Source organism: Micromys minutus, assembly GCF_963924665.1.
Source record: "Micromys minutus genome assembly, chromosome: 30".
Taxonomy (NCBI): domain Eukaryota; kingdom Metazoa; phylum Chordata; class Mammalia; order Rodentia; family Muridae; genus Micromys; species Micromys minutus.
In genome coordinates, this window is record NC_137965.1 from 23,383,678 (window position 1) to 23,405,935 (window position 22,258).

Genomic DNA, 22,258 nt, shown 5'->3' on the forward strand with positions numbered 1-22,258 from the left:
TATAAAACTATAATGCAAGTATATTAAAGCACATCATTCTGTTTAAATGTTGATTCAAGTATTCTTTATTATTTGATGTTGTGCTTACTCTAAAATTTATTACTACCTAAATAAACTTGATTTCATACAAAAATGAGTTAGTTTTGGACATGTTTGACATTTCTCATTTGGCAAATAACCTTCAATATGAATGTTGGAAAATAATACAGTTGAGGATCTCACTGCAGACTCAGGAAGAGAGCAAATTATGTCTTAAACTCTTTATCAGTCATCCACATACAGTAACTGAGTTAACCTTGGATTCTGACTGAAGACTGCTCAGATGACCTATTGGTCTTAGGTACTAGGACATGGAAAAGGTACAGGCCCTCAGAATATCGGTGTGAAGACAACCTGGGAACGTGAGGGTGGCCGCCTTCTACTGCAAAGTAAAAACACACCTTGTATACTTTATAAAATGGAACCTAGCTTCTTGGAAGATAAGACACTTCGCTGGGGCTTTTCTAAAGCACCAGTCTCTATATCAAATCCCCGTGACAATCCTGTGGCTCTCATAGATGGGACGAATAGAAGCCACCTTGTCTTTAATGTTCATAGTAGACACCGAGCCATTCCAGGATTGAACAATTCTTAAGACTGTGGGCTCTGGTCATCTCTGTGAGTTGGATCTCTTTACCCCTAACAAACTGCAGGCCTGTAGGTGGGTTTCCTTAATTCTCTTTACCCAGGTCCCCATCTGTGAACTGAGGACCTAGTAGTGACCAATCATAAGGGGGCATACACAGTTGGTACCACTGGCTGCCAACACCTTGCATTGGTCTCAGATGACCACCAGCTTGGCAGGCCACACCCCCTAGCTGTCGTCCTCTGATGAGGATCAAGAAATGTCTGTCCTGAGTAACAATGGTGCCCTGCACAAACATATGCAGGGATCAGCTGTGTCTCCCAGTGTCTAACACTCCTGTGAGGAGCTTGAAGTCACCAGTAGTGGGAAATACACAACAGAAATCAGAAAACACACCATTGCTAGGCATTAGCCCTGTCAAGTTACGGTTAGGTTAACTTTCGGGAGGTCTGAGATTTAAATCACATTTACTAGTTTAAGTTAAGCATTCTCTCTCTACCACGGACCTAATTTGCATTTCAAATAAAAAATCTTGAAGATACATACTTTCAGTGTGTCATTTTTCAGTAGCATTAAATGGTGTCATTATTAATGCCAAACGGATCCTCTACACAAACCTTAGGACCAAACACACACCACGGGACAGAATAAAAATTTGTGCTGCAGCAAGCCAAAGGAAACCCCACACCAGCCGAGTGAACACGTGAGGTGGGAGAGGAGCTGTGCCCTGCAGACCTGGAGATGAAAAACTGTCCTCAAGCAGTCAGGGGGTGGAGACCAAGACTCCACAATAGGAGACTGTACTTCTGAAGCTCATGCACAGGAATTTCAAGTGGGCTCCAAACAGCAAGAGCCTGAAGTACTTTCGAGAGGGATTTAAGCAGTCCTGAGTGTAGAATCCCCATGGGCGATTATCCAGAATAAACTGGAGTCAGAAAACGAATGGGGAAAGGAGTAAGAAATACAAGGAGTGACAGCCCGAGGGATTGTGCCCTGGAAACCAAGAGCTCAAAGACGCTGCCCTCCAAAGCACAGGACCAGTGTCTCTTCCTATAGCTCCTGGCCAATCTACTCCACAGACATAGCTGCAGCACAAAGTCAATAAATGAGATATTTCCCTGTTCTGCAGCACCAGACGAGTTCTTCTCCTGCTCAGACTGAGTGGGGCATGTGTGAGAATTCTCTCCAAACTCTTTACCCAGCCAAAGTATAAATAAAGTGGGAACTGGTGATTTCTCTCCTGGGAGTGTATAGTTTGTCTTTGAATGGGTTTCAATGGTCCCTCTGAGATCTTTGTCTTCATCCCCCCCCACCCCGAAATCCTGGAACCAAGCCTCCATCTTGATGAAAGACAGCTTAGCCTGTGCAGACCGTTCAGCTGCCTGATAAACAATAAATCCGGACTTCATAAAACTGGCTGCAATGATAAAAAATACTATATCGGAGTTGACTGGAGTCCAAAGCAATGGGAGCAGACTGCGTCTGCTAAAGACCCAGAACCCAGACATCATCACTGACAGTCCTAAAGCAATTCCCTGGGGAAGCTGTGATCACCGCTTGCCTGCTAAGGAATCTCCGGCTCAGAGGCATAGGCTAAAGACATCTGACATTTCTAAATGGCCATTTCCCATTCAAAGTACTTTTAGTTATCAGTGAACTTGATACATAAAATGTAGGTGCTGCTGGCCAGACATTCCCTTTAATTCCATCAGCAGGGTGGCATCTGATATGTCCAAGGGTAACCTAAATGAGATGAGAGCATTCCGAGTGTCACCCCGGCCCTGTGCCCTGCCTCTTCTCAGGTCCAGGCCACCATAAACTAACAGGACTACAGTCTGCACACCCAGTTAGCGGCAGCTGTGGGCCTAAGGGTTCTTTGTTCAAGGACGGGGTAAAAAAGTATTCTGAGTTCCCAGGATCACATGTGTTTTGACTTAGTGACAGCCAAGGAGTGGAGGCCATTTTACTCTCAGAAAGCTTTTTCGTGTCTTAGTAAACATGGTCTTTGAGATCTTAGTAAACATAGACATCCTTTCACGTGAAGCTTTCAAGGGAAGAAGGGAGCTGACCTTGTCCAGTCACCTTCTTGGGACAGGCATGCAGCAAGATGGTGTTCCTACTGAAAACACACTCAACACATCAAGGCTGACTTGCTTAGAGGGTACCAGGAGAGCTCGAGAGGGATGCCCACACTTAGGACGTGGGCCTTCACTTCTACAGCTGCACAGAGCCGGGCTCTAAGCAGCCCAGAGGAGGGGCTCTGCTGACATCTTCTTTGCAAGCTACATCCTCTCCATTTGGTTTATGAGGAGGCTTTGAGGGACATCCACAAGTGCTCTTCTTTCTGGTAGGGACCACAGCTTTTCATAAAGCCAACCAAGTCCTCACCACAGTCCCAGTGGAGAGGAGAGATGCTGTTTCAGGCCTTCACGTGTACTTTCAGAGTTGGGGAAAACTTCAAAAGTGACATGATTATTTGATATAAGTTCTTAGTGAGGAGAAACACTTCAGCAATAAAATCAAAACGAATTTCACAGGGAACTTGTAGCCGCTCTGCCCTGGGAGCAGAGGATGTGAACTGTACTGGGCTCTGGAGGCCCACAGGACCTGCTGCTCTGAGAGATCAGCATGAACGGGTGATGTGGGGAGCTCCAAAGACTCAATCCCATTCCCAAAATATAATCTAAGCTACTAAAGTGGCACCCTGATAACTCCCGCCGGTGTGCAGTGTGGTACTTTGCTCAGAGCTCTAAAGATTTTCCTAATTTTAGAACCACAATACCACCACAGGTTCATTAGTTTATGAATCCCTGCATGGTCAACCCATTTAAAATAGAGCAACACAGAAAACTGATGCTAAATTTCAGGTATACACTGAGCCTTGCGTTAGCCCTCAGGCACAGGACAAAGTGGCCCAAGAGGCCTCGGTGGTGTCACTCACGATGTTCACACACATGCACTAAACGGAACACATGCATTTTCCTCACAGGCAGAACTTTCTTGGCCACTGGGGAGACATGAGCTGCTGTTTGCACCCTGCAGAGACTCCCTAATGTCCCACTTATGACCAACACCAGACAACAGGTCCTCTTTTCCAGAAGACTCGAGAGGCAAGCATGGTGCTTCCATTTCACCAGTACATGAACAATTCTTTCGGAACAAACTCACATCCTGAACTCCACTCAAACACTCGGGAGTTAGCTTCCTTCACAGGCACTGCAAGACGCTTCCCAAAGCAGACATCCTGCACATAGTTCCCAGAGGAGATAGAAAAGAAAAAAAAAGGAAGAAGAAGAAGAAGAAGAAGAAAAATAGCCACTTGAGTCCAGAGGCATGCTTACATTAGCGCAGTGCAAGGCCAAAGCACAGAAGACAGCGAACATCTTGAAGTTGTTCTCGTCCGTCTTGGAGAAGGCGCTGCCGCTGATCTTGTTTACCATCTGCACCACGCCGATCACGCTGCCGCGGCTCACTATAGGCATGCACAGAATGTTCCTCGTGGTGTAGCCGGTGTACAGGTCCACCTCCCTGTGGGAGGGGGAGGGACAGCAGTGTTACCGAGGGGAAGGGCAGTGGGGGGGGACACATAACACATCCAACAATCCCAACATTGCTCTACAGCTTGTGTGTGTGTGTGTGTGTGTGTGTGTTACCGACAACTGGAAGTGCTCCTGGGGATTTCAGATGGTACAAAAAATGAAAGTCTTTCATTAAAACATTTCATAAATATTCGTGCTTGCTTGATCGTGTTTACAATAGTTTTCTAGGGCAGTCTGGGCAGGGTAGGGGGAAAATCAGGACATTTGGGAGACAGTATCTTCTTTTGAACTTGGTCTGAGTTATGAGACTAGTAACTTGCTAAAGCATTTAAGGGGAATGTTTACATTAAAATCTAGAGCAGGCATCAGCAACTGCAGTCATCAACCTGCGGCGCTTGGCTGCCTTCATCTGTGGATGCTTTACAAGAGCACAGTGCTGGGTCTATGATGTAAAACTCCTCACCATGGTATCCTTCAGAGTAGAAAGGTGTGCTGACCCCTGACCTGAGAAGATGGTTTCTGAAAATAAGACTGAGTCCCCCAGAATCAGGCACAGACCCAATATGGTCCTCTAGGCCTGGCTTCTTTCTCTTGCTCACCCTTGCTGTTCATGAACCACCCAGCCCCTTGATGCTGGGCCACAGTCTCCACCAAAGGCACATTTCATTTATCTGCTCTCTACTTCATGGTCAGCATCATTTGCTTATAGCTAGTTACTGGCTGTTTCAAGTAAGGCTGTTGGGGAGTGGGCTGGGAGGGGAGTTGGAGCCAAGTCTTTAGACAAATGATTTTACTTCCCTTGGAGTATGTATGTAGGAGGAGAGCAGACTGGTGAATCGCTCATGATCAAAAACTGTACCTCTGTTTTCCCAAGAGGCTGCCTCATCGTCTACTCTCACCAGCAAAGCATGGGGGGCCCCAGTCACTCCACCATCTTTGTCCTTCCCACCCCAATGCCAACCTTAAGATCTCAGCTGCTTGCCTGGTGCAAACTAGGTGACCTGTCTAGTCTCCATGTGTTGTTGAGTGGCTGTAAGTGTATCCTTTTTGGTGAAGCACTCTACGTGTTCTGTCCTTTACGGGGATATCTCATGCAGCCCAGATATTAAGACAGTGACATCCCATGTTTTGCCTGTCAGTGTCCCAACTTGATCTGCCGGCTGCTTTTTTTTCCCCCCAATAGTCTGACTCACAGATTTTACATAAGGATTTTAAATGATGACAATTGATCTCAATATTTAGGCAATCTACAAACAAGTAAGCTTGCTTGGTGGAAAATGTAAGGTTATTAATAGTCTCAACTTGTTGGTAAAATATTAATACAGCTATGTTTCTCCATGAGTCTTACATTATATGACACCCTACCATTAATTATGGGAAATGATGCCAGATGATTTATACTGTTTAAAGTCATATGTATCATGTAAACACTGTTAATGCATATCTGAAATATTGCTCTAACAGCCTCACCATCTACCCTGTGATTTCTAACTTCAAAGAACTGAATACAACTTCTTCTTTGATTTCGAGTTCTCCAGAGTCTCTCATGACTGAAAAATTCTTGATGCCCCAACTTAATACCGATCTCTAGCAATATCCCAGCTGTGTGGCTTGTTCCGTTCCTACTCTGTGTGCCTCGAAGCTTCTAGAGCTCCTAGGAAAATTATCTGCCGTCCCAAGAAACAATTACAAGTAGGTGTTCTCATACCATTTCAAAGAGGATCAAACTAAGGTGCAGAGAAATCAAAGAACTGACCCCAGTTCCATCTGTAGTGTGTAAATGACAGGGCCTTAGTTCAAAACCCGACATGACACTCTAAAACCCAGTTCCTTATCATGTGTGCCAGCTGTGAGACATGCTGAGACAGAGCCCAGTGCGATGAAATCGTGACCTCACACAGCCCCATGTGGAGCCCCAGCAGGGAAGACCGACCCATGAATAGCTGCAGAACATCATTCTGCGAGTGTCTGAGGACACCAACCACTGATCACAGATGGGCAGCGTGAACCAAGACTCCTTCAGAGAGGCTTCAGCCCAGTGGAATCTCAAAGGAGAAAGGACAAGGGCCGAGCTCTCTGCTCACCTGTTGAAGCGTGGGTCTGCGTAGGCATCGGGGATGTTCAGGACTTCTCCCGTTCTTGCCACTTGACCAGCAATCCCTTTCTCAATGGAAAATCTGCAGAAACAAAAATGGAAGGTCGGTGGTGATTAGATGGCCCATTATAAAAAAATTCTGCAGTGTTTCATTTGTATCAGCTACTGAATTAAGCCTCTATTAAAGTATACATATTAACTTTACATGCATCTCTCCTAAATAATCTTATAAAATATGTACAAGTAAAGCAGAAACTGATACTGGAGGGATCCCTCGGAACGTTGTCTTGGGTGTGACACATAATGACTTGAGACTGTGTGTGGCTGAAGACTGAAACTGAAGACTTTGTTGTTGACACCAACAACAGTCTCCCCATACAGCGAATCCCCTCTCAATTACATCTCCTGAATGGCTTTCCCCACTGCACTGGGTTAACTCCCTTGATCGCAGACAGCCGAGGCTCAGCTCTGTAGCCCTGTTGTCTGTAACCCTTGCACTACACAGAAGCAGTACAACAGTGTTTTTGTGTCTCTGGTGTGCTCGTTTTAAAAAACAATCAGACTACACACTGATTGTACTTGGTAATACTTTTGCAGTAAATCATCACACTGGCATTTCTCATCTTGCATTATAATCATAGATGTGTTTATTTCGAAAGGTAGTTGATTTGGGGCTGGAGAGATGGCTCAGCGGTTAAGAGCACTGATTGCTCTTCTAGAGGTCCTGAGTTCAATTCCCAGCAACCACAATCTGTAATGGAGATCTACTGCCCTCTTCTGGGCATACATAAACTAAATAAATTAATCTTTTTTAAAAAAAAAAAAAAAGGAAAGAAAGAAAGCAAAAGAAACAGACAACTCACGCTAAAATTATTTTTAGAAATTCAAAAGGTCACTGACCCAAATGAGAATGAAAATATCCCCAAGAGGACCAATCCTGCATGAAGTGCAGTTACCAGCCTCCTGGTCTTTCTCATGCTTTAAGGAGCCCAGACTACACAACCACGAGCCACGGCAGGGTCTATTCATGACACATACTTGTCTAACTCGTTCTGAGAGCCTATGAGTGGGGACTTTCCTTAAGCTCTTGATGGCTCTTTTGCTCGCCAAAGTGCCAGAGTCCAGCCTCGACTCCTCCTCCCAGAGCCACACAGCCTGGTTCCCTCCACTCCTGTTCTGTGCTTGGAAAAATGAGCTAATGTCTCCACAGTTAGACCAGTACCAGCCGCGTGAGCCCAAACTTAAGCAAGAGAAACCAGTTTAACCAGGTGACTATAACCAGACTGGCAAGTCCCGAGTGTAACCAAACCAATAATCGAGCAAAATATGATACCCCCCCACACACACACGCTCCCACGGTGCCCCCACATCAGCGCAGCGTGACTACGCAACCCAGAATCCGTCCATCAACCTAGAAACAGCTGGAAGCACCAGGGCCAAGTGGCGACAGCCTGTGGCTGCTCGCTTTGTCCCATGGTATTGGTTTCCTAGCTCGACAAAGTAGCCAGACGGAAAAGGATTAATCAGTGTGGCGATGTCTCCCTGGAGAGTTTTATAGTGATGATGGGAAGGTCCAAATGGACAGAAAGCAAGAACTGGCTAATGTTGAAAGGGGCTTGGCTTGTGCACACGACTCCCCACTTCTCCACCTGTTAGTGCTCCTTGCAGGTTCCGGGTTGTGTCAAGACTGAGGCACCAGGACTTCACCAACAAGTAAGGGCCATTTGTTCATTTAAAGGACAGAAGCTGCCATCGAGGAACAAAGAGGGCTTTCCTCTCTAAGTACAGCAGAAGGGTAATTGGTTCAGCCGGTGATGGCTAGGCCCTGAAGGTCGTCAATTTCCTCAATTCTGGGCCTTCGGTCCTCATGGGTTGGGAAGGCGCAGGGGCTGAGTCAGTTAAATTCGCCCTGCTCCTGGACACCGGACCCTGCCAGTTGTCGCTGGGGCGACCTTTACCTACCTGGGAGCACTAGTAAGTTTTTCCAACATGCTTTCCAAAAGGACCGCCTCCGGAAGACGGCGTTTCCAGGAGTGACGCTAACGCTTCCTAGGCACGGTTTCGGTGGCACTGCCATGTCATTCCCAGAAGCACTACCTTCAGGAGGCGGGTCCTGGTGGGAGTGATACCACAGTATGACAAGTGTTGTCAGCGCACCTGTGAATCGGCACAGAGAGGTGCGGCAGGAGACCTGCACGTCTGCATCGGAGCCAGGAAGGTCGCTCTAGCTGTACCTGATCTCCTTGGTCTTCTTGAAGACGGGCTTCCCCTCCTTCTCCTCCCCGATGTCAAACAGGTCCGAGTACAGCTCCTTGTTCTTGTGGTCCACCTGGAAGAGCGCGCAGCGGTCGGCGTTCACTAGATTTTTTGCATATATCTGAGGCAGATGAGAAACCAGAATCAGCCAGAGAGGAACTAAAGAGTCACGGTGAGCCTTAGCGTGGACACATTTTGACGTCTATTCTGTATGGGAGCGAAACCGGCACTGTGGACAGAGGTACATAGATTAATTATGAAGCACAGCGGGAGTTACGTGGAAGTCTGTCTGTGCGCTGATCTCAGCCCAAGGCAACGAGGGGAGTTCACAAGCACCCTTGCTCCTGCTGATGTTGAGTTTACTAGAGGGCTTCCTATAAGCCACTGCCCAGCTTGGGGCCTCCCTCCCTGAGAATCCTCAAGCTCTCTGAGCTCCTGCCAGGAGCCTATGAGGATGCTCCTGGTGCCTCTGTCTGTCTCCATCAGCTGTGGCCAGCACCCACTCTGCCTGCTGGACGTCTGTGATGAGTGACTGTAGGAATAAGAGATTCTCCACACCTTCCATCCCCACATTCTGAAGGCAGAAGCAGATGGATGGATCTCGGGTTTCTGGGCCAGCCAGAATTACACAGTGAGCCACCGACTGAACAGTACGTTAATGAGACACTGGTTGGCCTGCACAAAGAGACAGCTCTCCAAGCTCAAGAGCAGGAAAGTTCCTAGCCTCTTCCTGCCTCAGCTTTTTCTACCTCAGGCTCCAAAGGTGGAAGAAGGACCCGTGGAGATCAGAGTCCCTGGACACTGGCAGGCAGAGCCCTCAAGGTTAAGAAAGCAAACAAGAGCTTGGTCCTAAGAGCTGAAGGCTATCATTAAGTAGCAAGAGGCTATCATTCAGCCAAGCACACATAGGCTGGGTCCTAGGTAGACACCACTCTTGTGAGGGAGGCTAGGCTGGCTAGTGTGTTTTTGGCTATTTACACTAGCATATGGCTCTCCATCTGCAGAGTGGCTTCAAAAACAACCAAGGCAAGTAAGTGTGTCACTATATTCATCCCAACTAAGAAGTACAGAGCTGATTGCTTCTAAGTTATTTCTCTTTTAAGGATCCCTGAGTGTTCATTTGTACAGATACATGAGGGTGACCATTGAGGCCGGAAGAGTACGGGTCTGGCTTCGAGCTGGAGCTGCAGATGGTTGTGAGCCACAGACGTGTGTGAGTGTGTGTGTGAGTGTGTGTGTGTGAGTGTGTGTGTGAGTGTGTGTGTGTGAGTAGCATACTCCGAGCGCAGCATGCAGACCTAACTACTGAGCATTCTCAGCAGCCCCCTCATTCTTAGTTATTAATCTGTCTTTACACTTTTACATTGTTTTGGTGATTGACATCCACCTCCCAGCAGCCTTTTATCAGCATCCTTCCTCTCATACCCATCCTAACACTTCCTAATCTTCATGCTCGCACACTTTCCCTCCCGGCTTATTCAGTCCCTCTTCTCCTTTCCTCTGTCCGCTCTCTTCCTACTTTGTAACTCCACAGATATCACCCCACAGTGCCATCGACCACATTCCTGCCAGCGGCATCCTGACGTCTCCTCAGCTGGAGCGTGTCAGGGGCGTAGGTGCAGCGCATGCGCCTGACACTCTGTGTTCTTATGTAGCACCATCAGGGCTGTCAGCCTCCTCCTAAACAGCAGTGGAGAATCGGACACCCAAGTGAAGACAGTGCATGGGGACACTCACAAACAAACAGGACGCACATGGAAAGTAAGGCCCGGAGGGACACGCACATCCCAGTTGGTATACGGTGGGTGGGTGGGGCCAAAAAAGCAAAAAGAAACCGAAAAATAATAAAGCAAGCCACTGCGCCTCCACAAGCTTCCATTTCCCCAGGGTGCAGATGGAAGGTAACGGGGTAGCTGAAATTTTTGGAAGATATTTTAGGGTTCCCTTCCAAAAGCCATCGGTGATCACATAACGGTGGGGCTCAAATAAACCAACTGATCAAAGGGAGGTGACTCAGGGGTGGGACAAAAAGCTCACAAATGGGTGAAAGGTGAGTAACGTGGGAAAGTCGCGGAAGGAAAAGCCCATAAGGAAGCAGATTCCGGGAAAGAGTTAGCCACCAAACACAAACAGTGGAGCATGCTATCCACTTACAGGGCTGACAGAGGGGGGGCTGCCAAGGGGCAGCATGGGGTGGAGGCCAGGTGGACAGACACAGCTAGAGAAACTCGGAGACAACTGAGTGACTGAGTGTGGCTGAGATCTCCGGGACATCCGGAAGAGGCCGACCCTGTGAGCCCTTGCACTGGAAGAAGAGCTAAGATGGGATTCCCACGATGCAGATGGTACAGCCATTGGAGTTACCACAGAGAGTTTCCCAGGGGACTCGCTTCCAGGAGAAGGATGCTGAGAGGTAACAGTAGACTGAACTTTAGAGTAAGCATCAAGTGGGGCTCCGTAATGGGACATTCAGGAAGATCCTTCCGGTTTCTGCCTGCGCCGGGAGCTACCCCGGAGTCAGAGCACACTGTACCCAGACCCTGCCGGGAGACAGCCGGTCTCACAGGAGCGCTGACATATCTGAGAAGACAGGGGAGACCACCACCCCTGCTCAAATTCCTGGGCAAGTGGAACCCACCCAGAGACCCCTGGACACAGGAACCGAGGAGCACTCTGGGACATGATTCTTCAGGTTTCTGTCTGTGCCCTGTGCTGACCCTGTGCCACAGCTATCGATACCCAGACCCTGCTGGGAGAGGACTGGTCCGCTAGTAGTGCTGACACACAGGCTTAAAGGAGGGTTATGCCACTGTCACAATCATCAAGACCAGCTAACACTAGAGAGAAGCAGATGGCGAGAGGCAAGTCCAAGAATCCTAAGTGACAGAAACCAAGGCCATGGCATCATCAGAACTCAGTTCCCCTACCACAGCAAGTTCTCGATACCCCAACACACCAGATAAGCAAGATTCTGATTCAAAATCACAACTCACGATGATATCAGAGGACTTTAAGGAAGTACCCTGGAGATGAGGAACTGGAAACCAAGTTTTTCCCAAGTATAGCTGTTTAAACAAGTCTCCCTAGATGACAGCCACGGTGAAGAAAGGGCCAGGGGGAATCTTAGAGCACCAGAGTTCATATAGATTAACAGAGTATATTCCCCGAATACACACAAATCTCACACCATAAGTGAAGACTACGGAATAAGGGTTTAAAGAAAATCAAGGCCAAAACCGAGAAGACCTACCATGATGTGTTCAAGTAGAGAGTCTATGGCAACTATGTTATCAAAGTATGTCCTGAAAAAGAAAATACAAAAGGTGAATCCCATGAGTGACCTCACTGCTGACACAGTGCCTGTTAAATTCTGAACACATGTTATGGGCTCCAATTTCAAACAAATGGGTATATGTGTAAATTTGATTTTTTTTCTTTTGTCTTCTTTCAGAAGCAATGAATTTTTTTTTAAGTCAATGAACCATTATCACTGGCTGAGCGCAGACTTTGTCTAGTGGAGGTGATTATGTTGTGGCTCAGTTGAGAGGTGGGGGGAAAGGTTGCAGTGAGAGTTAAGTGGGACTTGATTCAGGTCAACCAGACCTAACATTCTCATGAACAGTCTCAAGGGAAAAAAATAGCTTTAAATTTATTAAATCCAGGGCTAGAGATGATGGCTCAGTGGTTAAGAGCACTGAATGCTCTCCCAGAGGTGCTGAGTTCAAATCCCAGCAACCACATGATGGCTCACAACCATCTGTAGTGGATCCTCTGGCGTGTGTTGGGGAGGAGTTAGGAAGTACCACAGCAGAGACAAGATGACCAGGGATGGCCACAGTACTATTGGAGGCCAGGGAGAAGTGGCTATGTCCTATATCATCCCCTTCCCGGTCCCCTCATCCTTGTCACCGTCCCCTCAACCCCCAGCTTTAGGGAACAGATAGAAGGGCAAGGCCTAGGTGACCATAGCTGGGGCTTTAAGGTTTTGGTTATTAATGAGGTGGGTTGCACAAACAGTTGGTCCCCCACTGTAGCAACACAACCTGGAATTTAATAAATATCTGTCATGGCTTCCACTACCAACCCAGGGGAGATGAGCTAGATCAAGCTTTCCAGGAAATGGACTGTTTCTTCAAAATCACCCCTGAGACACTTTACAGAGGCATTATTAATACTGTGTAAAGAGACATTGTTAAGGGGGAAAAAAAAAACAAACAAACCAACCAACCAGAGCACACATCGTGGGAAAAGGTAGAGAGATCAGAGGCAGTATATTCTAAGAGGGTCCTTTTACAAAATGAGTGTCACGTTAGGACCATCACGTTATTTGTTGTCTTTAACTTACAAGCTGACTGTGGATAAAGATGAAATTCTATAATCCGCATGTGATTCATGACCCTTCCCAGGATGCTTCCCCATGCAGCGGATGGGGACCTGTTACCATTGGGACCTGAGATTTATGCCCCTTATCACCAAACCTAGGAGGAGCCCAGGCCAACACTTACTTTGATACATCGAGCAGGAAGTCATTCAGTTCGGTCTGTTTGGCGAGACCTCTGCACACCTGCCACATATACAATGGTTCTTAGTCACTTATGAGCTCTGCTGGGAAAGTGCGGCACCCTAAGCAGTGTTTGAGGGAGCCTTGCGTTTATTTTCTAACTGAAGCACCTCACAGTTCTGTGATCCGGGACAGATACACTGTCCTCCCTGAGTTACGCCTCTACTTGTACTTCTAAACCTTGTCATCTTGGCACATACGTCACGGGCCCAGGAGAATCTCCTACTCGTGGCCCCACCTTGCAATTGTGCTTTTCTTCTTATCGTGAAGAAATGAGCACACCTACGTAACTTTTGAGGAGATTTAAGATGGTTTACAAGTGAATGTAAGGGATCAAGTAACTGAGATAATCCAGATACAGCACAGTGTCTAAGGCCAAAGTTTGAGGTCACTCGCTAGCCTCACAACCCAGCCCCCACCACCAATGCCTTGGGATGTTCTCATGAGAATGCTCCAGACTCACCTGCACCTGGTGTATTGCTACGGAAGCCCAAGCGAGATTGGCTGTTGCAACCTACAAAACACACATGTATATGTATCAAACAACCTTGATCTTCGGTGAGCAGGTTTGCACAGCAAGCCATCTTGCCAGGGTGCATCACCTTGTTTTATTATTAAACAATTTTTTTTTAAGTTTAGCAAAATATCCAACTGCAAACGTCTCTAATGACCTCTTCAAGCTGACGTGGGAACCCTAAGAGGGAAAAATTCCATGTGTATAGCCCATGTGTTACAATTGTGGTTTTACTTTTACTTCCATGTGTGTTGTGTGTGTGCATGCACTTATAAACACATGTGAAGGTTGGAGAATGACCTCAGAAATGTCCACTGCCTTTGACCCGCCAGCCTGGAGTGTAGCCATGAGGCTAGATTTGATGGACAGAGTCTCAGGGACCCTCCTGTCCCTGCTCCCCAGGATTAGTAGCTACAGATACATTGCCACACACAGCTTTTTAAGGGTGTTCCAGGGAGCTCATTCCTGTACTGCCCACTGAGCCATCCTCCCCAGCCCATATTCCCTTTCTGTCACTAGTTACCACTTGGCATGTGTTTGCAGGGCACAGGGCACAGGTGTTAGTTCTGGGTGCAGTTCTAGAGGAGGGAATAGAAGCAGGGAAGAATGCCCTGTGCAACTGAAAGGGCAGTGACCAGTGCCATGGGAGCACATGGAAGGACAGAAGTAAGATCCTGACAGCTTCCACGGCGGGAGGCACTCAGGGTACTAGGTATGAGGTGACAGGGTTTGCTCCCCACAGCATAGGAAGTCAAAATTTCTTCCCAGGGGCTGGAGATGGAAAAAGTGAGAGGCAGCCTGGGTAAACTAGAAGTAGATCATTCCGGAAGCGGGTAAAGCCAGACCCCTAGGGACCTGGTCCATCCAGCACAGGACGGGTACCAAGTGCAGATAGAGTGTGACTTCAGTGTCAGTGAGTCAACTCCAACGCAGCCGATAAAGAGAGAGTAGAGTCTGGAAGGGCCATTAACTTAGGGAGAAAACACATTTAAGGAAGACACAAGACAACCGGGACGGAGACTCCAAATGTGCTTGGCTGGATATCTTACCGCAGCACATTTTTCTGTTAAGATCTTTTTATACGGAACAAGAGAAAACCAAAACAGTGTTATGTCTGATTGAGCCAGTCTTCTCTAAAACCAGCTGCTCAAGAGAACAGGTTTTTAAGAATGCCGCTGTTCCCAGCCAGCCAGGGTCAGGCAGATAGTGGCTTCAGGATGCATTCCTGGAGTCACTTCACACTGGTGGGGGCCACCAAAGGAAGGAAGAGGACAGTAAACGCAGAGAGCAGGGTCAGAGCCTCACCTCCTGGTGGCTGAGGCAGAAAGCCTCTTTGCCCCAGTGCCTGTACAGTTCAAGGATGCCAATCAAGTCTCCAATGGCAGTGACAATAGGCAAGCAGAGGACAGACTGGATGCGGGTTCCTGATTCCAGGCCGGTGCCTCTGGGAAATCGCTCATCCTGGAAATCAAACAAGGAAAGCCTGCAACTTCAGCGCCTCTTAGCGTCTGCATGCACACCTTGCACGAGGGGGACGATGGGTGTCAGTGTGACCACAGTAAGAATGGGTATCAGCAAGTCTGGCATTCGATCCCCCCTTCTCTGCCAGAAGCACCCCAGGCTTCCCAGGTGAGCACGGCAGAGAGCACAGGCCCCGTGAAGACGGGCGTACGCAAGCACGCCTTTCTCTTCTGTGTTTACAGCCATGCTGACCGCGTTCTGAGTTGAACCTCAAGGGCCCATGGCATGTGGCCGAGGCAACCGTTAGCAGTTACTCATCACAGTGAAGATGGGTGCCGTTTGAGTAAGTTTGGCTCTCAGCTAAAATTTCAGCAAGCCAGGACAGAGAAATGAGAAGGGTCCATATCAGCAATTCCGTGTGCTCCGTTCCTACCATCTACGGGAGGCTAGCGGGACACGTCTGACCCTCCCTGAACGAAGAGCAACATGGAGATGTTCCTGTGACCTTTAGCTCTTGAAAGCCTGATTTCAGAACGGAACATTTTCAAAGGAGAATCCACAGAGCATCTATTCTTGTTCCTCTCTCTCTCTCCCTACCCTCCCTCCCTCCCTCCCTCCCTCCCTCCCTCCCTCCCTCCCTCCCTCCCTCCCTCCCTCCCTCTCTCTCTCTCTCTCTCTCTCTCTCTCTCTCTCTCTCTTTCTTTCCTCCAATAAAGCAATAGTAACTTTGTTCAGGGTAAATCATTGTTAGAAGGGGGGGGAAAAAGCAAAAGAAAAGGCCACACCTCAAGTCTCCATCTAGTTCAGCAGTTTGACAAAACACCCCCCACACTCAGGTGTCACTGCCTATATTTATTTGTCCTCTACACCCCCTGCAGTGACATTACTCAGAAATCTGCCTGAACACACTTGAGAGACCATGCTAGCGATCTGTCTGCCATCTTGGCAGCCATATCTTTTCCAGTACCCTCTGACACTGAGACCCCGGGCTGGCCTCAGGCCTGTTCATCTGATTGTAGTGAGTTCTATGTCAACAGGGGCTTTTGACGCTCCACTCCTCCTCAGACCGGGCCACACCTTCCTCACAGGTAGGGAGTGAGAGACGCCAGCAAGGTCGCTGGAGACTAGCCACACCTAACTCAAGGCCAGCTGACTTCTGGCTTCTGTTACTCAGAAACCTACAGGCCACCTCAGCAGAACGGCCATCCCGAGATGACTGTGAATTTGCCACTGTGGGGAACCATTCAGATGAGGCGGTCAGCCCCACAGCAGCTCCGACGTGAATTACCAAGAGGTGCCATCTACTTTACCTGGATACAAACATCATTATCTGTGTAACCACGTGCTGAAATAAGGACTGTGTTTCACAGGGAGAATCACCCGTGTAACTTTCTGAGTAAGAAAGTTAAACTCTAAGTGAATTCACTTGTTGATCTGTATTTTCATTTAGTGCCTTTATGATTCATCATGAGACAACTTAAGTAATAAGATCAAAACGATATATCATCTCCATAAACCAAGTCCTCAGACCTCCGGGATCAAAGCGCCTTACCCCAAGGATGTCCTCTACAAGCAAGGTCTTCCTAGACTTGGCCACATAGGCAGAGATGGTGGTGCCCTGGGTGATGGGCCCTGCAGGGATGAGCCGGGGTTGACCTTCCTTCATTCCGGGTGGTGTGAACACACACAGACTCTAGGAAGAAGAAAAGACAACCTTTTAGATGGTCCCCTCTGTCTTGCCTAGTATCAGCAAGGCTCTAGGTCATTAGCTAACTAGATCCTATGAAGTCTGAGAGCAAATCACAAACAAAACATGGAGTGATGCAAAGGGTCTGCACGGGCTTGGGGGGCAGCCTGGAGTCTAACATGGGAAGTCTCATTCCTGCTTCACACAGAAGGCAAGTTTGAGATCAGTACTCTCAAGCATACTGGCTGTCGTCTCTCTCTCTCTCTCTCTCTCTCTCTCTCTCTCTCTCTCTCTCTCTCTCTCTCTCTCTCTCTCTCAAGTTAGCCTCTTCTTCTGAATGACATGACACACAAAAAAAAAAAAAAAAAAAAAAAGATGGTATCATTCGACTGGACTCTAGATGCTGCCACACCAACCAATCAGGGCTGAGCCCGGGCTGGTGATGTCATTGCTTTCCCAGGGTCCTCAGAACACTGCCTTAAGAGCCTGTCAATCATGTTGCTTGAGCTAGAACTGCCCATTTTGGGGTACTGTGAATTAAGAACACTGTCCTCACTGCAAAGTCATGACTAGTCTTTATGATTTCCTCTCATAAAGTGACTCTGGGTTAAGCAAGTTTTTTTTTTGTTTTGTTTTTTTTGTTTTTTTTGGTTTTGCTTTTTGTTGTTGTTTTTTTTTAATCCACTCTCAAAGGTATTAGGAGCAATCATTTTAACAAAATCTACCCATATGTCCACTTAATAAAAATGTTCAAATTATTCTCTAATTAAGAAGCTGTATCATGGCTATCCACAAATCTGAAAGTATTCAACAGATCCCACCCTACTTTCACCTTAAAGATAAAGTGGCCATGTCAGCTGCCCCATGTAACCAACCACTTTGCTGTTGGCCCTGCAGCCACTGAGGTAGCTCAACACTAGTGACTTGTCCGTCTCTATGTGCTTTCCAAGCTTTCAAGCATCAGAGGATTCTCTTTGAAACTGCCTGCTACTCACAGGACACAGAATCCTATGGGCTGGAACAACTGGAAGGGAGTGGGGAGGGAGGGGAGGCAAGGGAGGCAGGGAGAAAGGGAGAGAAGAGAGGGATGGAGGGGAGAGAGAGATGGAGGGTGGGAGGGAGGGAAGAGAGAGATGGAGGGAGAGAGAGATGAAGAGAGGGAGAGAGAGGAGGAGCAGAGTTGCGCTTTGGCTTAACTCTGTCAGGCAGCTTTAAAATGGAGCCAGAAGCTCCACTCAGGACTTGAATACCATGCATGTGGAAGGGAAATTCAAATTGTTCTGTTATAGGGTGAAGCCCAATGTCTTACTGTACACAGCACACTTAGAGATCAAAACAGGTTAGGTGATGAATGATGGCTGGTTTTATTTATTTAAGAGGCTAGAAATGGGTACCACCTTAGAAACTATTAGCATGTGCTAACTGCATGGAGCCCCAAGTCTTCTCAGTTCCGGCATGGTGAACCCTTTAACCAGCCCCAGGTCCCTGCTTCCTGCAGATACAGCTTCTCTGACCAAGGATGAACTGTGGGTCTAAGCATCATCTGGAGAAAGGTACTTTGTAGGTACCTCACATTTATCTAGCACAGCAGCAGCAGCAGCAGCAGAAGCTCCTCACTGAGGCCTAAGATCCAGAAGATGGATAAGGTTGCTGCTAACCTAAACAGCAGCCCGCACTGCGCACTCTGGCCCTGTGAGGCCCCACCGGCAGGGAGCAAGCTTCCAGCTGCGTTCCAACTTGGTTTAATCTTTGTCTCATGGTGTCCTACCACCTAGTGCTGATGGGAAGCCAGTGACAGTAGCAGAAGGCTTCACTGTTTGGGGGCCTAGGGTTCCTCCCTAGCCAAGAGTTCACAGGGAGGTAGCTCACCCAAGATACTACTGTGTTTAAACTTAGTGTGAGTCTACCATCCACTGAGACTTGTTGGTGAATTGGCATTGAAGGAGGAAGGCTACCGTCAGCTCTGCAAGTTATCAGCGAGTTACTTACCACACTCTCTTTAGACAGAGGAATAAGGGATGATGGGAGGAGAGGGGGAAGAAGTGGTTGCAAGGGAGAAAACAGTGTATTCAGCAGTTTCAAAAAGAAACTTTTCATACGGTGGGGAGTCAGTCATGAGACCGGTTCTGGGTACCTGTCCTTTGCCCCATCAAAGACAGGACACCAAGCAAGGGACTCGGGTTGAACTAAGTGATTAGATAAAGGATGTGCTACGAGCAATAACAGAAAGAACATTCTAGGCTAGCAATCTTCCAAATGAGGCTTTGCATTTTCTGCTTTGGCTTTAGGCTGTACTTGCTCACGCTGAAGATATGCAGTGTATGGGTTTTGAGACTTAACAACTTAGCTGCCAAAGTCCTGAACTCACTGGTCTCAGGCATTTCCGCTCTACCTGTGGAGACAACCGTGAGATGTAAAAGTGTCCAGTATGCAGGGTCTGTGGAAAGCCATCCCACAGGGAACGCTTGCTAAGGAGGCTAAGGAATGTTCAAGTGTTTGCTACAATTTGGAAACTCCTTGTGGATAATTATGAAAGAGTAATTCTTTATGATGGAGATTATACTGGATTTGCTAACAAGTTTGTGATTTTGTGTGCTTGTGAGACAGACGTGTTCCTGATAAAAAACCACTATTAAAATCTTGGAAATGCTGTCAGATGAGAAAGCCAAGGGCTCTGGACAGAGGCTCCAAGGCTGTTTCTGTGCTGACTTCTCTATGTGAGTGGCCCCCTGGCTTTTTTTCCTTTTTTAAAAAATTTTTCTTGCATTTATTTACTTATCCTGCATGTGACTGTGGAGGAAAACATACCGTGGTTTTATATGGAGGGCCCTGGACAACGTGTGGGAAAGAATTTCCTCCTTCCACCTTTATGTGGGCTTTGGTCTGCAGGCTCGGCAGCAAAAGTCCTTATCAGCCGAGCCACCTCGCTAGCTCCTCCTTTGCAACCAAACACATGTCACCTGTTCAAAAGTTCCCTTCTTCTCCGACTACATGTCAATCATAGATGGAATGACCTGTTTGGGGACAGCATGATCTTCATGACGTTTTAAAGTCGGATGAAAGTGTAGGAATCTGCTACTGCAAACAGCAAAGGCCAACGGAGGACTTCCACAATCAGGGCGGAGCGTGGCGCTTGGCCACCATTGGAAGCTCCATTGAATGCTATACCGCACAGAAATGGACCCGGGGAAAGGCCTGAAAAATGTGCATTGAATCATGACGTAGAAAAGCAAATCTTGCCTTAGTTCTTGGTGTTTAAAAATAGTAATTCCTTCCGTGAAACATTCTAAGCTTTTTATTTTATTTTATTTTTTATTTTTCGTGATCAGTCTGCTTTGCCTAGTACTAGTAAGCAATGGGTGGGAATAAGTGCTAAGGAAATTAACAGAGGAAGTGGAATTATTTTCCAAGATCACTTTTATGTTTGAGCTAAGGGTGTGGCTGTGTTGCTTGCACTGTTAAGATAATAAAATGCCATCTTTTTTTCATAGATGAATTCCGCCAGACAATATTTCATATACTTACAGATATTTATATCTAATTTCCTATAGCACTCAGTATGGGCCTCTCTAGGATTCATTCCTACACTAATTTTATATAAATCTAGACAACATTAATTAGCACAAGAATGCTTCAGAAGTTATAAATCTAAACACAAGGAAAGGCCCGAGACCTGGACACTCTAGACCTCACCCTCCTCCTTCCCCTCCAGCGGTGTGATTTGACTCACTGCTACCTGCAGGGGGGCATGCCAGGGACCAAGAGGGGTGGGCAAGCAGAAGAGTTAGCTCTTCAGTTAAAGTGATATTCCCAACTGGGCAATATTTATGTGATAAAAGCATATTTAAATATAGATATAGACAGATAACTTAAACTAGACCAGACTGGTAATAATAAGCTAAATTCAAGGAAGAGGTGAAACCATGAAAATTATATATATAATCATACATTTTTAATTTTATATTATATAGTCTATATAACATACATTATATACTATATAATATATACTTGGAGAAAAATAGTAGAAATGTACAAGAGAATAGGCTATATAATTATTATAACAATTATAAGTTAGTGCAATATAAAAATATTTCATTTAAATGAAGAAGGAAACTCAACCTGCTGATATCAACCACTCTATCTCAGTGGCAGATATACACCACAGACATTTTCTCCAGCACACACTTCAAAGATCATGTCACTCATGAAAATTCCTTTTAATGCTTTTTGTTGTTGTTTTTGCTCTCAGGTGACTCAATTTTCAAACCGTTTTTAATGGGGGGGGGGAAGCGTTGTGGGAACACAGGATTAAAAGACCCAGGTTTGTGTTACTCTTTTCTGCCACTAGATGGCAGTGCTCGGAAGCAAATTCACTTGGAGGCCGTGGGACAGAAGGAGCCAAGTTGGGGAAATTAGTAACAGGGAAGGCAAAGAGGCACTTTTCAGTACTGCTTAGAATTTATTCTACAGTTGAATGAAAAACAGCACAACAATGGTAAATTGCCAGCGCTAAATATAAAAAGTGCAACACTTTTAGGTTGCCGCTTAATGTACAGACATAAACATTGAGTTTCCCCGTTTTTCCATTTCCCCCCCCAATTTGTGCCAGGTAATGATTTCTTTGAACTATATCCTTCATTGTTTTAGTGTACAATTTAATTAATAATAATAATAGTAATAATAATGAGGAGGAGGGGGAGAAGTAGAAGGATTAGGAAGAGGAGAGGAGGAAGAGAAGGGGGTGGAGAAGGAAGGAGAAGAAGAGGAGGAGGAGGAGGAGGGGGAGGGGGTGGAGAAGGAAGGAGAAGAAGAAGGGGAGGAGGAGGTGGAGGAGGAGGAGGAGGAGGAGGGGTAGAGAAGGAAGGAGAAGAAGAAGGGGAGGAGGAGGAGGAGGAGGAGGAGGGGTAGAGAAGGAAGGAGAAGAAGGGGAGGAGGAGGTGGAGGAGGAGGAAGAGGAGGAGGAGGGGTGGAGAAGGAGGAGTGGAGAAGGAAGGAGAAGAAGAGGAGGGGGGGCTGGGCTGCTCTTTGTACAGAAGGCCAAGGCTTAGGAACCAGAGCTGAGGAAGCCAGCCTGGGGCTTCTAAGCGTGTGCTCTCTGAAGAGGAGAATGCGCTTGCAGGCTCCACAATCCAGCACAGTTGTCTGGTATTTAGCAAGTCCTGCTCTCTGCTCACCTCATTAAGCTGTTCCTGTTGTCAACTGAAAATGCCAAGTTGTAACGCATAGAATACCAGCTTTTTTAAACGTTACCACAGCTTCGCCTGCACTGTAGACTACTCCTTCCAAATAAAAGTCCTTTCCCCAGCACATCACTTCCTCCTGGAGTGATAAGTGTGGCCCACTTCTGCCCTCTGCTCTTCTCCTGAGAGTAAGACAATCCTGTTTGGCCTCTCGGTTTATCGAATCTCGCGGGTGGTTTGAGGTTGTTTCTCATTGTAACAGCTGGCTCTGCCGCAGTGGCTTCGTGTGGTTACACATTACATAATGACCCCGCAGCCGCATGGTATGCATGCTTTATCT

At 47.0% G+C, this 22,258-nt stretch overlaps 1 protein-coding gene across 1 annotated transcript in view; it reads right to left on the bottom strand.

The window, feature by feature from the left end:
• The window catches only part of PDE10A (phosphodiesterase 10A), a gene marked incomplete at both ends in the record, with an annotated part of 176,567 nt that overhangs the window by 22,673 nt on the left and 131,636 nt on the right, over positions 1 to 22,258 (bottom strand). The window contains 8 exons of the mRNA XM_080941974.1: positions 3,967 to 4,153; positions 6,249 to 6,341; positions 8,494 to 8,636; positions 11,766 to 11,817; positions 13,021 to 13,079; positions 13,540 to 13,590; positions 14,896 to 15,051; positions 16,604 to 16,744. Coding sequence (XP_080798100.1) covers positions 3,967 to 4,153; positions 6,249 to 6,341; positions 8,494 to 8,636; positions 11,766 to 11,817; positions 13,021 to 13,079; positions 13,540 to 13,590; positions 14,896 to 15,051; positions 16,604 to 16,744 — 882 coding nt within the window. The remainder of the gene's footprint in view (positions 1 to 3,966; positions 4,154 to 6,248; positions 6,342 to 8,493; positions 8,637 to 11,765; positions 11,818 to 13,020; positions 13,080 to 13,539; positions 13,591 to 14,895; positions 15,052 to 16,603; positions 16,745 to 22,258) is intronic.